The sequence below is a fragment of the Lolium rigidum genome, chromosome 5 (genome assembly GCF_022539505.1).
Source record: "Lolium rigidum isolate FL_2022 chromosome 5, APGP_CSIRO_Lrig_0.1, whole genome shotgun sequence".
NCBI classification, from domain to species: domain Eukaryota; kingdom Viridiplantae; phylum Streptophyta; class Magnoliopsida; order Poales; family Poaceae; genus Lolium; species Lolium rigidum.
Window position 1 is genome coordinate 214,918,147 of NC_061512.1, and position 15,920 is coordinate 214,934,066.

The 15,920-nt window shown below is 50.0% G+C and overlaps 1 protein-coding gene across 1 annotated transcript; it reads left to right on the top strand.

Annotated features, from left to right (window-relative positions):
• The first annotated feature begins 8,063 nt into the window (after positions 1 to 8,063).
• LOC124652641 (very-long-chain aldehyde decarbonylase GL1-1-like) lies at positions 8,064 to 14,374 on the top strand. Its single transcript, XM_047191684.1, has 6 exons — positions 8,064 to 8,413; positions 8,525 to 8,745; positions 8,828 to 9,280; positions 9,389 to 9,510; positions 13,104 to 13,357; positions 13,444 to 14,374. Exons 1-6 carry the CDS (start codon positions 8,360 to 8,362, stop codon positions 14,197 to 14,199), a joined length of 1,860 nt encoding a protein of 619 aa, XP_047047640.1. The 5' UTR covers positions 8,064 to 8,359; the 3' UTR covers positions 14,200 to 14,374.
• The last annotated feature ends 1,546 nt before the right edge of the window (positions 14,375 to 15,920 follow it).

The window sequence follows — 15,920 nt, forward strand, 5'->3', positions numbered from 1 at the left end:
CCGGCGGACGCCGACGGCCATGGGGGCAGCCGGGTGTCGATCCGGAAAGGGAACCCCTTCCGGAGCCTCGCCGGTATCCGGGGTCCTCGCGGCGGAGTTTTTTCCCGTCTCCTCTCTCGTTCTTCGGTGCTCCGAGCCGGGACGCCGGGGCGGCGGCCCTGGAAGGTGGGAGTCATGTTGGTTGGCGGGCGAGCCAATGACTCGGTGTCGGCCGGTGACCACAGCTGTGGGGGCGGCGTGGTGGTCGGCGAGTTGAGTGCTGTGGGGTGTAGATGGCGGTGATGTTGCCAAAGGGAAACCTTTGCCCCTCGGGCCACGGCGGCGGCGTCCGCGGACGGCGTTCCCTTGTTGAAGGCGACGTGAGGCCAATCTCCGTCACTCTACTTCGTCCGGGTGAAAACCCAAGATCCTCGGATCGGGTGGTGGCGGCACTCTGGTGTCGTACTCTTCTTGAAGACACCGTCTTGGAGCCCACAGCGCGAGGCTCACCGTTGGTTGTGACGGAGGTGATTCTTCGGCGATCTTCGACAAGGCTTGCTCCGTGCCCTCCCCTTGTCGAGCTTCCTTGGCGCTGGCTGTTCGGTTTGTGAGCAATGTGGGTCGGTCCCCGGTGGTGGTCGGCTTCCGGTGGCGTTTCTGCGACGGTGGAGTGCTGTTGAGGCGCGCGTGAAAAATGGCTCACTCTCGAGTGAGCTCCGGCCCGACACTCGTAGACTCTGGTTCTACCCCGAGTCCTCGTAGGCGCTTTGGCTGAGCTTGTTGGTCCAATTCTGGCTGTAGTTTCTTCGGTAGTGCGTGTGGGTGTGTGGTGTCGTTTTGTAAGCTGGGTTCAGCACTTTGTATCGTTCTCGCCGTTGATGGCTTTGTTAATTCAAAGTCGGGCACTTGAGTGCCTTTTATCTAAAAAAAAAAACGCCTGGCTGATGAAGCTCCGGCCGGCTTCCGACACCGCCCGCAGCAGCGAGTCAGCGAGAGCGGAGGCGTGCCGCATTAATGCCGGCGACAGCTCCATGCAACGGCCCCTACGTGAACACTCACCGGCTCCGGCGCTCCGCCGCCGTGGCTCCTCTGTCGTCCTCAGCCATGCATGCGCGGACGAACGGAACTGGCAGACGCATCGCGTGACGCTGGCGCGTGGAATCCGTGCGCGTCGCCGGTGCAACCACATGAGATGTGACGCTCCCGCTGTAGGGTACTGCCGCGCGCGAAGACTTTCAGTCGAATATGAGGACCCACCGTGGCGCCCCCCCCCCCCCCCAATAAAGCATAACAGTATTTCGATTTAGGTGACACACAAATGGTTAGTTGGACACGGTTATCCGTTTGGATCGGGTAGACCCAGCAGCCTAACTCAAATATTTAATACTATATAAATCTATACCTAATAATAAAGGAGCTAAGGTTTCCGTGGTTTGGTCCGTCAGTTTACGTTTTTGTCCAACCCACTTTACGTCTTCTACGTCCCACCAATCCTTCGTGGCTTCGATCAGCAGTAGAGTCTTCCTCCAACACGAGATACTATTCTCAACTAACCATGGTAGGTTCAGACCACAAGCGGAAGCAGAGTCCATCTGAAACACGGTCCATACTGGCATCATATAAGTAACCACTGATTGTTTCGTTACCTTAAGACCCGATCAATATATGTACCAACAGCAGCGAATCCGCCTCCTCACAAACCTCGCGATGCGACACGAAAGGAAACCCTCGATCTAGAGGCATCCATGGCCTTCTCCGCCAGACTCACGTCGTATTTCTTTGGTTCGTATGTAGTCGTTCGCTCTCGCAGCAGCAACAACAACCGCCGAAAGCTGTGGGGTTTGGGTGGGCGTACAAGACCTGCGTTGTCAAGTTTGAGTCGCTCCTAGAGTAGCAGCACGAGCACTCCCGTCCGTCCTCCTTTGCCCAAGCACAATTGGAACTTGGAAGGGTTCGTGATTGAGCAGCTTATTGAAGTCTTATCCGGACCAGAACCCATGGTCGCTTAATGAAAGGATGAAGCGATCGATCGTACCTTGGTCCTTGATCATCGCTGATGATGGGTTAATTAATTAACTGAAGTGGGCGTTCCTGATGGCCGACGATGGTGGCGAACTGGTCTACTGGCCACGTACTCATCGCCCGCATCCACCCATGAGTCCACATCCTTCGGAACGAGGCGTCCGTTCTGTGCTGGTGTGTCGGCCCGACAGATGATGTATGCGCCGTATTGCCGTTATTTGCCGCGCCGTCAAACCAAGCGTAAGCGGGCACCGGCGGCCGCAGTGAGCGGCGGCCCGATGCAACAGTGAAGATCGGATTTGTGCTGCAAGGTACAGGTTTTGGCCTGAGGTGCATAACCTATACTCGTGATATTTTAAACGAGCATCTGGTCACTCGGTGGATACTTACGGACGCTACTCATGAATTTTTCTACTCTGCTAGATTACACGATCTATTACCCTTATTCGATCGTGGACAACACATGGTATTGAGCATATGGATATATAGTTGCAGTCGCCGAGCAACCACACGCCAGCTTGCGTAATATGCTTCTGAGTGCCGATAGATTTGCTGCCGGTGCTGTTGGTTTGTGGCTAAGCCTTATATTTTGATATTTTGGGACGGAAGGGGTAGTCTTCTCCCAAATTTAATTACGAATAACTTTGGACGAAATTTCATATTTTTTTATATCCATGTTGCACACTTAAAGCATGTGGTATGCTCTATTGTTGTATAGTGAAGCATGTAGAGGATTAAAATTCAGGAGAAAAACACAGCATATTATAGTTCCAATATAGAGGTATACTTCACACACAGGCCTACGAAAAGGCGAACTAAGGCTGTCTTAAGCAGGGCGGTTCACTACGGGCAAAATTTATGTCACAAACATTTTGCTACAAATATTATTTTTTATGTTTTCCGTTGCAACGCACGGGCATGTTTACTAGTTGAAATAATTTACATAGTGTGAAATGAAATATAAATAAATATTTAAAAGCAAATAAGAAAAACCCTAGCTACTAGGGTTGCGCCATTGGCGCCTAATCCTCCTTGTTGAGGTAGACGAGAATCGGAAGGCCCAGGGCCATGTCGCCTGAGGAGATCTAGTCGGTGGTGCTGGCACTGGCGCTTGCACGCAAGGCTGGCCACGTGACGGGTAACCCGCGGCATCACAAGCTTGCCATGCACAAGTGAGGATTCCTGCAGTTGGGCGGCAAGGCTGTTCCATATGGCGAGCTCGTTGGGCTCGCTGAGGGCGATGGCCATCTCAATGGACTCCTCGTCGCTCAGCCCGGGCGGTTGGACCTCCTACTGACCACCACCAGATCGAGCGGCCCGCCGTCATCATTGTTTCCCTTGTCGTCGTCATTGTTGTCCTTGTCGTCGCCACCATGGATGTAGTCGCGGAGTAAGTACTCCTAGTCGCCTAGTTACTCTGCTCGGTGGCGTGGGTCGAACTCCTAGGCACCAAAGGTATCCTAGTTGAACGAGTCCGGTGTGAACGCCAAGTCGTCCCGCCAATCGGGCGACAGGACGAACTGCCGGCGGTGGATCTCGTCGTGACCCTCCCGCGGCACGGGTGGCACCAGCACAGGGCGTGAGTTGAACAGCCACGCTGCAGGCATGTTGACGTCTAGCCACGACACGGGGATCTCCGTCTCTTAGAGCTGGCAAGCGTGGTCGACGGGTGGTGAGTCCAAAAAGAAACATTGATGTGTGCATACTTTATCGAGTCCCATAAATCCCAAGGGAGAAAGCATCATACGCAAGGAGCCTGAAGCCCAAATACCAAACATATCGACCAAGAAAAGTTCAAAGAAGGGAGAAAGCATCATACGCAAGGCTAAGCAATCTAGAAACTCGTACTCGCCATACCGAAGGCATGGCCTCCCTGTATAAAGGTTAGGAGGTGCCTCTGAGCAAGGCTAAGAAATCTAGAAACTCATACGTGCTATACCAGACCATAGCCATCTCGGCAGATTTTGTAATCTCAAACATAAATACAAGCAACAAGCAACAGGTAGGGTTTCTTCTTTAGAGGTCTGAATCTGGGTAAAACCTTGTTGTCTCCTGTGTCTTGCGCTTGTACACCGCCGAAATCACCATCGTGGCTCTTTCTCTAAACCCAAGTTCATCACATATGGGCATTGCCGTGGTTACCCACGCCAGATATGATACGTGCATTTTGTATTATCATAATAGAATCATATATGAGTAGTTTACATTGCTACTTGCATTGGTCATTCATTATTTATGCATCTTTAAATGATTTATGGGAGTTTCCTATAAAATATATTTTATTGGTATTAATTTCTGGGAAGCAGAAAGTCTCCTTTTTCGTATTTTGATGTTTGAGGAACATTACATAACTCAAAAAGCTCAGAGATTTTTACAGGATCAATATTTTTGCACGAGAAACAGCTGTAGCACGAGAAACACACGAGCGGGGCCCAAGAGGCCCAAACGAGACTTGATGGCGCAAGCCCCACCATGGGTTGCGCCACCTAGGCACGTTCCCTCGCTGAGTGTCGCCTCGCGTCCATCTTTTTATGTACGACTCTGTCCTGGACGAAAACCTACGCCATAATTTTCCTAGAATTTTCTAAGGCAGCGGCGGAGGCGGTCCATCTTTCACCTCGGGAGGGTTCTGATCCTGCTATCCTGCTGCTCTTGTGGGTCCAACGTACGGTGGTGACGTGGATGCTATTGAGAGAGTCCAAAGGTAGTGACATGGGATAATGTCAGGTGGGACAGACGGTTTAGAGTAGTGGGACCATACGGTTCTGACAAGCGGGACCGGATCGTTCCGAAAAGTGGGACTTGATATTTCTTACAAGTGGTACTAGATGCTGCTAACAAGTGGGACCCACACATTGCTAACAAGTGGGCCCACATGTTCATGACAAGTGGGACCCACGCATTGCTTCCATGTGGGTCCAAATGTTGTTGACGGTTTCATTTTTTTCTCATCGTTTCTAGATCACACTAATTTGCTAAAATCACAACTTTCAAGGAAAATTGCAAACAAGAGTAAGTTGAAACATTTATATAAAATGGCAAGTAAAAAAATCTTACATTAAATATAGACGCACACTGGACAATGGAAAAGAGGACGGAAAAATAAAGTTGTTAGCAAATATTAATGATTAACAATGCTTCAGGATGGTGGTGTTGTTTATCGGCTGCACTAGGATGATTGTTGTGAAGTTCTTAAGAGGAAACTAAGTGGGTCTTCCATTTCTTGTTGCCTCTTTTCATGTGCCACAGTCTTCTCTTCTTGAGGTTTTTTTCAGAGCTGCAAGTTCTTCTTCCTGCTCCATTCTCAGTTCCTACAATTTGTGATCCTAGATTCCATCTTTGTTTATATCTCATTCTTAGAGCATCTCCCTGTAAATCCCGCCGGAACTGAACTTTTCCGGTGGATTTACGGGTTCGCACCAAAGCTGTCGCAGAACGGAGCCCGAAAACATGGGTCGGCCTGTAAAAGAAGTTCATGGGCCCGAGAAACTCCCCGCACGCCTCGTATTAAAAGGGTTCGCGGAGGGGAGTTCGGTTCGCAAACCCTACTCCCCTCCGATGTTCCTCTCCCTCTACAGCCATCACTCACCATTTTCGGAGAGCAATCCAGCTCGCCCCAGCCAGCGATCCAGCCCACGCCGCCACGCGATGGCATCCTGTGGAGGCTCCGACGGCCGTGCCGCCGGATTGGGCAGCGGCGACTCGCCGCTGCATCCGCGTGTCTTCCACACCGATGCGGAGCGGCGCAAGTGGAACCGGAGTGAGGGCGCACACAAGCGCAGCGCCCGCCGGTGGACGAACTGGGGCCTCACGCCACCAGGGAAGCTCGCGCACTATGCCAACGCCGGCGAGGCCTCCTCGTCCGGCCAGTCTAGCCGCGCACCGCAGCTCCCTGTCACGGAGAGCAGCGACGAGGATGACCTCGTCCCCGCGCGGTCGCCGACCTTCTCCATCGGGGACTACGTCCACGGCAGCGACGAGGAGGAGGCCGTCCTCGCGCAGATGAAGGCCGTCAACGCAGCGGAGACTCGGGCGCGTATTCGCCGGGAGGAGGCGGACGCCATCCGCCAGGTCCGGGAGTACGAGGCGGCCCGCCGGAGGCCCACGTCCGCTGTGTCAAGCTCGAATAGTCGAGCTTGACACCAACGATGCGTGAAGATCGTCCACGACAGCGTCGGCGCCGTCTGCCGCCGACAAGCTGCGCCACCACCGGCATCGCCGCGCGCCATAGGTCACTATATTGGCTGCATTTTGCTTTAGCTAGGTTAGCGCTTGCCGGTGTACCACTAATTTATCTTCAATTTGTCGAACAATGTAAGTATCGATGCTCAATCGGAGCATCTATGTCATGTTGAACTATGATCATCGCCTAATTTATCCGTATCATTTCGAATTCCGCTTTTCGGTTCCATTTTTTCAGTTTCTATTCTGCGCCACGGCCAAAATCGATAGAACTTGCGTTTCCGGAAGACTGAAAATCACATTTCCGGTTTACACTTTTTTCGTGCTCTATTAGAGATGCTCTTAGCCTCTACTAACTATTGCTTCTGATCAGCAAGCCTATACTCTAACTCTCTGATGCTTGCTATTGAAATAGAGTTCTCGACCCGAGTATAGATGGTACCCACTTAGTGGTAGCATGTTCTCGTCCGGTGTGAACTAGTGTGTGAGTATTTGCCACTCATGTACCAATATTGTGCATGGTGCCAATGATAGCAGCTACGTGTCATAAATACGGGCTGCTACTTCGGGCCTTCATAAATATTATTCGGTTTGACGAAATGGTCCTGATGGAGGTCCGTACGGTCATACGGCACGGTCATCACGACTGTACCGGTGGTTGTTAAAAATCATGGAGTTCTGTAGTAATTTGGGCATCATTGCTTCATATGAAATCCGATTGAGGTATTCTTCGGCTCATTTGATTCGTATGGACGAGGGATGCAATACCATGGTATTGGATCTTTATTATCTTGTGATGGAAAAATTGACTCCATTCCACCCTTGAAATAGTAAGTCATGCTGCATGTAACTCCTCCATATTGCTTCTCTTTGGTTCCTTTCGTCGTTCTTTGTTCATAAATGTTACGAACACCTACACAAACCAAAGACAAGGAAAAGGGATAAAATTGTACTACCTCCGATTCATAGTAATTGTCGCTAGTTTGAATGTATCTATAACTAAAATTCATCTAAATAAATCTATATTAGAGACAATTAATATGGATCGAAGTGAGTAATATAGCTACAAGTTGTGGAAATCTCTCATGAAAATGAATCATAACTTGTAATCATACATTTATGCTATAGATAGAGCATGTAATGAGATACACAAGACATGTTTATGTAATAAAGAATATGTCGCCTTTTGGACTCATCACTTGGCTCGCCCTTGTCAGGGAGTAAAGTGCTTGGACATTATCTTCCCAATCACATATATTTTTATTTCCGTTTGTTGCTATTTACCTTATTGTCTTTGTTTATATTAAAACAACAACAAGATTATAAAACAAAAATCTATAAAAAAAAATTACTACTAATCTTGTCTTTCAAAGTGACTAGTATAGTATGTTTGAAAAGATGAAGCTTGCAATGGCGAAGGCAAGAGTAAGAGTATTTCAAGTTTGATGAAGAGGTTAAAAGGATTGCTGATTTGGGTGAACAATTGTTCATCCATGCTATATACTCCCTCCGTTCTTTTTTAATTGACTCAGATTTAGTATAACTTTGTGCTAAATCTGAGTCAATTAAAAGAGAACGGAGGGAGTATGTCTTTTACCTAGCATTACAATATGATAATCGCGGATCCGAAGATCACCGCCGCTGCAACCACACACGCGACATGACGCTCCGGCTGCACCGCCGCGCGTGCGCGCGCGGAGGCTTTGAGACGAAGGCTTGAAGATGAGGTGGTACTCCATCCATCTGATGCAAGTCGCTCCCATAACACATTATCCATCCCCATCCGCTTAAATTTCCGGGCTCCCTTTTTCTGTATTCTCTCTTAACTCCGTGTGGTTGGAGCGCCGGGCTGGTCGATCGTATGCGCTAGCTCTGTGGAGCGAGGTGACCGGTACTGCCATTCTGGTGGCTTAACTCTTCCGGCTGAACAATTCCTTTGCCTCATCGAACCAAGCAGGTTTCGTGCATATAAACATCCGCACGCGGCGCTAGCTTGTGAGCAGAGACGGGCGGTGCAACTGTACCGTGCATATATCCTTAATTGGTTGTTTCGTCTCACGCCTCTCGCCGGTTTCCTTCTTCTTCGCGGGCGGGCTCCATCGTCTTAGCTTCAGGAACCGGAGATAGGTAGCAACAGAAGCAGCCGGTGGAGGCCAGCTTGACGATCGACGAGAGCATGGGTGCCGCGTTCCTGGCGTCCTGGCCATGGGAGAACCTTGGCATGTTCAAGGTACGCAATGCTTTGAATGCTTTGCTTGCCTCTTCGTTTTCGTCTCTCTTTCTGAATGTTACTGACGACTGCATGCGTCGCCGATCGATCGTCTCCTGTGCGATCGAGCAGTACGCGCTGTACGGGCCTCTGGTGGGCAGGGCGGTGGCATCGCGGGCGTGGGAGCGCGGCAGCCCCGACCACTGGCTGTTCCTCCTGCTGGCCCTCTTCACCCTCCGCGCCCTCACCTACCAGCTGTGGAGCTCCTACAGCAACATGCTCTTCCTCACCCGCCGCCGCCGCATCGTCCGCGACGGCGTCGACTTCGAGCAGATCGACAAGGAGTGGGATTGGTACGTGCGATCTCCACTTGCGATCCAAAGGGTTGTACTTCCTGACAAATTCATCACCGGACTGTGTTTGTTCGTGTTCCAGGGACAACTTCCTGATCCTGCACATCCTAATTGCCTCCGCGGCCTTCTACGCCATCCCGTCGCTGCGGCACCTCCCGGCATGGGAACCCAGGGGCCTGCTCGTCGCCGCCATCCTCCACGTGGTGCTCACCGAGCCCCTCTACTACTTGTCGCACCGCGCCTTCCACGGCGGCCGCCTCTTCGCGCGCTACCACGCGCTCCACCACTCCTCGAGGGTGCCCACGCCGTTCACGGCCGGATTCGCCACGCCGCTCGAGCACCTCGTCCTGGGCGCGCTCGTCGTGCTGCCGCTCGCCGGCGCATGCGCCGCGGGCGTCGGATCGGCGGGGCTGGCCTTCGTCTACGTGTTCGCCTTCGACTTCCTCAGGGCCATGGGCAGCTGCAACGTGGAGCTCTTTCCCGCCGGCCTCTTCCGGGCGGCGCCGTTTCTCCGATACATAATCTACACCCCGACGTACGTCCCCTTGCCCGACGACGAACATTAGTCTTTGCGCCAGTTTCGATCAAGTAGCTGATGTTTCGCTGTCGTATGTATGTATGTAACCTAGCTGCCTGGCTGCAGGTACCACACCATCCACCACACGGGGAAGGCATCCAACTTCTGCCTCTTCATGCCGCTCTTCGACCGCCTCGGCGGCACGCTCGACGCCGCGTCATGGGAGCTGCAGGAGAAGAACCGAGCAGGTATAATAAACCTACTAACTCTTCCACCTGCCTGTCGTCGATCGGGTTCAAGTTTTCGCCATGCATGTTGCCGCTGCCCGTAAGCTAAGCTGCTGCTTGCGCAAAAATGGCGGGGCCACGCGTCGTGCGTTTCGTCGGACATCGCGGCGCGGCGCGCGCAACCGGCTGCGTGCGGATAAGCTCGAATGAGGACCGGCTAGCTGTACTCGCGCCCGCTACATGCGTTGCTCGTCCGAATACGGGAAGCTCCTTAACTGCAGAGTGCTACTGCTAGTGGGGTTTGCGTGGCTCAAGTGTGTTCACTGAAGAGACGGGTGGCACGTCTCGGGCTTGCTTAATTGCAGTCTTGGACGCGAGGGGCTCTCAGCGCCAGGGCCGGCCCATACTTTTTCAGGGCCCCGGTGCAAAATGTTAGAAAAGGGTCTTTATTCTAATTTTAAGGGCCTCGGTGCAAACAATTACTAAGACTAATTGCAGAGAGTCTGGTTCCCATGAAAAACTACCATTTCTAATAAACTTGTGAATAACTCCTCTTTGAGATTCTAACAAGGCATCTCTATGTTTTTTTATTCCTTTTTGCACAACCTGATAACTCGTCTATAGAAGACATATCAACCAATAAAAAATACAAGTTACCTAAAAAAGGTTAAGAGAGGGAACGGAAGCACCTGGCTGAGCTCGATTCGGATGAACGAGAAGACCACTGACCACACCTTCAGGAAGACATGAACTGCACGATTCTCCCCATTTCTCAGTGAGCACTCTATGTCTTTTCTCATACAGATCTGCTCTCAAATCCAATCAACACGATAACACTCTCCGACTCTAGGGATCTTGGCTGTTTGAGGCCTTGATCTGAAGAAGTGAAGAACAAATCAAGAGTGGAGCTATTTAACAGTGGATTGAGGCTTGAGAGCAACGTTAGGGCAGACGGAATTTTTTTACCTCTTTAAAATCAAGTCGCAAACGGCTGTTTGATCTGGAGAAAATAGAAATGTTGAGAATTGAAGGGCGAAGTTTTGGGAATAATGGAGACATTGAGCTGCGTCTTTGTCCTCTTTTAATGGATGGCCGCAAAATCGGATTTGGGGCAGGGCCTGATTTGAGGGAGGAGTCGAGGAGACGGGTCGTCTCGTCGGGCTATTGGAGCGATGGAGTCGTCGAGAGAACACAGACAAAGGAGAAATCAAGAACGATACCGAGCAAAAAAATCGATCGATTCCTGGAGTGGAACTCCTGTCCCGTACGTGCTGGTTTCCCTCGGTGGGCTGCACATCAATATATGGGCCTTTATCTTATTTAGAGGACTAAAAAAATCAGAAACTTCAACTACTACTAATGAAACTACTAGCTGGGCCGGGGCCCCTGGCTATGCGGGGCCCAGTGCGGGCGCACTGTTTGCCCGGCCTGTGGGCCGGCCCTGCTCAGCGCTTGCAAGCGGTTGGCTGTAGATCGAACTAGCTAGCTAACTCGTCGTTGCAACTTGCAAGAGGCTAGCTCTACGCTTTCTGCACCTAGCTAGCGGCGCCGAGCGAGTGCGATGTGCCGTCGCTAGCAGTACAGCTCGCAGTTGGCGACCACGTCCACGTCGCCCGTGTGTTATGTTATATTTGCATGGCTGTACAATCGGTTAGCTCGTCTCGCATGCGTCGTACGTCCTGAGTGCCAACACCGCGCGCATGTGCAACTCAATTTCGTACATTAGGTATGGACAAAAATAGCTATGCAATCATGACCATATAATAACTCCATAAATACCATGAGCCGGTTAAGCAACGGAACCTGATTGACAGATCCTAGAGACTGAGGCGAAGCGAGCATTACTGCAGGCTTGCCAACGATTGCCGCCGTGTCGTGCCAACCGTTTAATCGCTTCAGTCTCCACTCTCCACTGCCCAATTAATGAAGCGTTGACCGTACCCACTCTAAATTTGACTTAATGAACAGAGCATGTAAAAATAATCGCTTCGTTTGGGATTATAAGGCCCAAGAGCAAAAAAATTCATACCTCTTCTCATTAATTAATGCATGCACCAATAGATTGGAGAAGAGGGAGAAAAAAAATACTACTAAAATACATTGGTAGAGGAGAGTTGACAATACATAGGACATGGCATATAACTCCTAATAATTTAAAACATTCTCTTAGGCCTTATAATCTCGAACGGAGGAAGTAGAAGCTACTCCCTCTATACCGGTTTACTGGGCTTATTGTGGATTTGGAAATAGACCAAGAAATTAGGCTCAGTTTGATACTTAATACGTGATTAATTCCTGTAATCCCGCATCCCTTGCAAGCAAAACAAAAGTAACCATCCAATGCATGCACTTATTTTGGAGAGAGCATATAAGACAGCAGCTCATTTTCCGCTAGGACGTTGGCCTGACACTGGTCTTTCCCCTTCTCACCTTAACTACTGCATGGATCGATACAAAAGACACGGTTAGCATCGTTTCTAAACGATTAAGATCACCCAATCAGTGATTACTTAGATAACAACGCTGGCTCAAATAAGCCCAATAAACCAGTACGGAGGGAGTAGTCCACATCAGCAAAATCACATGTCGATGAGAGAGAAATGGGAAGACAAAATATAGCCGGTTCTTCACATCTAGCCAGCTATAGCACCAAAATCGATGAGTTACACTCCGCATGTAGCCTCTTGCACGATCTATAGCTAGCTCCTCTCATCATGTGTGTCTTGCATGCCACCAAATGCACTTGCATGCATTTCAAACTTAAATATTTTATACAGTCAACCTAATACTAGCTAGTTTATTGTTCTTTCTCCGTATTGGTTTATTAGGGTATTATGTATTTTGAGAAAAAAATTGACCATCAATTTTATAAATAAAATATAAGATATATATCACAAAAATATACAACTGGAAACTTCTTTTCAATATGAATTGAATGTTATAGTTTTTGTGGCATATATCTCATGTTTTGTTGACTAAATTAGTGAAAAAAATTCAAAGTTCGTAATACCCTAATAAACTGTTATGGAGGCAGTACTGATTTTGTTTATGACGGCTTTAAGTGACATGGCATGAGTATATACTCCCTCCAATCACAATTACTTCGCGTTTTGTGTTTAGTTCAAGTCAAACTATGAAAGTTTTGATCAATTATTTACTAAAAACATCAACATTTATAATATAAAATTCATTATATTAGAGTCATCGTAAAATATATTTTTAAATTATATGTATTTGGTAAAAAAAATATTTTAATCAAACTTTAATTGACTTGAATAAACCTAGAACATGAATATAATAAAAAGTACTCCCTCCGATCCTAAATAAATGTCCAACTGCTAATGTAATTAAATTTTGTAATTAAACCCTTTCAAAAGTCAGCATTGATGACATGTCCTGGAATGGAGAATGCGAGATCAATGCATGCGTGGACATGGTCAGCTAAGCCTTTTTTTCCACTCGCTCTAGCATGATCAGAATGGAGTGCGGGTTAAGGAAATAGTAAATCTGAGGGGTTTTTTGCAAAACAGTTCATTAGACAGTTTTTTAGGATCGGAGGGAGTAGACAGCAGCTATCTATGTTATTGCTCTTGCTCTTACCGATGGATATGCAGGTGTGGACGAGGTGCCGGACTTCGTGTTCCTGGCGCATGTGGTGGACGTGATGCAGTCCATGCACGTCCCCTTCGTCATGCGATCCTTCGCCTCCACGCCATTCGCCGTGCGGGCCTTCCTCCTGCCGTGCTGGCCCATCTCGCTCCTCTTCATGTTCATGGTCTGGGCCTGGTCCAAGACATTCGTCATCTGCTACTACCATCTCCGCGGCAAGCTCCACCAGACATGGGCCGTCCCAAGATACGGGTTCCACGTGCGTACTATATCCTCTCTCACTGCAGCTACCTTCTTCCAAGTGTTTTTTGTTGCTGATCGATCGGTGTCTCTAATTTGATGCAGTACTTCCTGCCTTTCGCCAAGGACGGCATCAACGACCAGATCGAGCTCGCCATTCTCAGAGCCGACAAAATGGGCGTCAAGGTCGTCAGCCTCGCGGCCCTTAACAAGAACGAGGCGCTCAACGGCGGCGGCACCCTGTTCGTCAACAAGCACCCGGACCTCCGCGTGCGCGTCGTCCACGGCAACACCCTCACGGCCGCGGTCATCCTCAACGAGATCCCCAAGGGCACCACCGAGGTCTTCATGACCGGCGCCACCTCCAAGCTCGGCAGGGCCATCGCGCTCTACCTATGCAAGAAGAGGATTCGCGTCATGATGATGACGCTGTCGACGGAGCGATTCCAGAAGATCCAGAAGGAGGCGCCGGAGGAGTGCCAGCAGTACCTGGTGCAGGTGACCAAGTTCCGATCGGCGACGCAGTGCAAGACGTGGATCGTCGGCAAGTGGCTCTCGCCGCGGGAGCAGCGGTGGGCACCGTCGGGCACGCACTTCCACCAGTTCGTGGTGCCCCCCATCATGGAGTTCCGCCGGGACTGCACCTACGGCAAGCTCGCCGCGATGCGCCTCCCCAAGGACGCGAGGGGCCTCGGGTCGTGCGAGTTCTCGCTGGAGCGCGGGGTGGTGCACGCTTGCCACGCCGGCGGTGTCGTGCACTTCCTCGAGGGGTACAAGCACCACGAGGTGGGCGCCATCGATGTCGACCGCATCGACGTGGTCTGGGAGGCCGCGCTCAAGCACGGCATCCGGCCCGCCTGATCAGCCGTGCATATGTCCACCCACGGCACAAACCGGGCCGACACCCAAGCTCTTTTTTTTTCTTGGCATATACTATAGTCTACAGATCGTGTTGACGTGGTGGTGGTGGTATTGTTTCCATTTGTACACACATACAGGACTGCACAATATACAAAATGCAAGTACACATTAATTACGATCGAGTTGGCTTTGACACTGAAGAAATACGTACTACTCACTCTGTGTATTGTCTCTGTGCCATGTCCTGCATGTGAGGGCGCATGATCATGTCATGGTCTAATGGTGGCTGGCTTGCGACGCCCATGAGAAGCTTTCCGCTTTTCGCAGCCATGACAGTGTGTTTTTGAAAGGTGGTGAATTGCGTTGGAGATCCAAGCTGCTCATATTCTGGAGCTGGAGGTCCTGTTCTCAGAGGAGGAGGTCTGGAGTACAATCAAGGGCACGCCGCGGGACCGTGTGCTTGGGCCGGATGGTTTTATCGGCGCGTTTTATCAGCGGGCATGGCCAGTAATCAAGGCTGATGTCATGGAGGGCTGCTAAAGGTAGGAGTAGGAGACAGACGGGGATTTGCGAGACTGAACCGTGTGCAAATAACGTTGATCCCAAAGAAACAAGATTCAACCAAAGATCGGAGATAACTAATGGCGAACCGTCTGAGAGGGAGACAGGGAGAGATCACCAGTGCTAACCAATCTGCTTTCGTGAAAGACAGACGTCTGCACAATAATTTCGTGTGCCCTCACCAAGTTGCCAGGAAGATACATCAAAGGAGGAAAACTGTCGTGCTTCTGAAAACTGGACATGTCACGGACTGCATGTCCTGGGCGTTTCTGTTTGAGATTTTGAGGCGTATGGGTTTTTGCGAGCTTATTCTTAGATGGGTGGCTCTGCTGCTCTATACTGCAAATACCAAGGTTACTGTTAATGGAGTGCTAGACTGCTAGGGTCTAGGATCCAGCATGTCACTACTAGAAAAAGGTTTATCGGCTCCGAGTGCCAAAAACAAAGTGGTGCGCCGGTGTTATATTACCGCCAGCGCAACAAATTTAGGGACGCCGGTGATGCCCAAATAACACCGGCGTACCAAAAATTTGGTGCGTTGGGGGTAAGGGTTGCCCAGGTTACCACCAACGCGCCTCTATACCGGTGCGTCGGCGGTAACTGTGGTGCACGTCTGTACCCCTCCATCTCGGGCGTCGCCTTTTTGGTTTTGAAAAAATAAAATCCTTCGAGATAGCTGTGATATGTGTTCTGGTGTTTTGGAAAATTAAGAAATATGAATTTTGAAATATTGTGCAAAATGGCATCATGTTTCGAAAAACGGCTTTTTTTGGTTGCATACGACCTCCGATGAAAAGTTTTTATATTAAAAAGTATGCACGAAATTTTTTACATTCAATTCCAATTCCTACGGCCCTTTACCGACTTTCTAGATTCCTCATAATAAAAAAGGCGGCGACCAGGACTACAGCCACGGTGGAGCATCTCCGCATCAACGAACAGATCTCGATCTAGATCTAGATCTTGTTTTTTTTTAATTTTGATAAAGTTACCGTCGGTGCACCAGGTGGGCCGGCTGTATTTTCACTACCACCGGCGCACCAAATTTTTCGCTTGTGCGCCGGCGTTAGCCGATTTTGGTGCGCCAATAATAGGCTTATCCTAGTAGTGTGTGCGGAGCTTAAGGCAGGGCGACCCCACGTTACCTCTGCTTTTTGTGG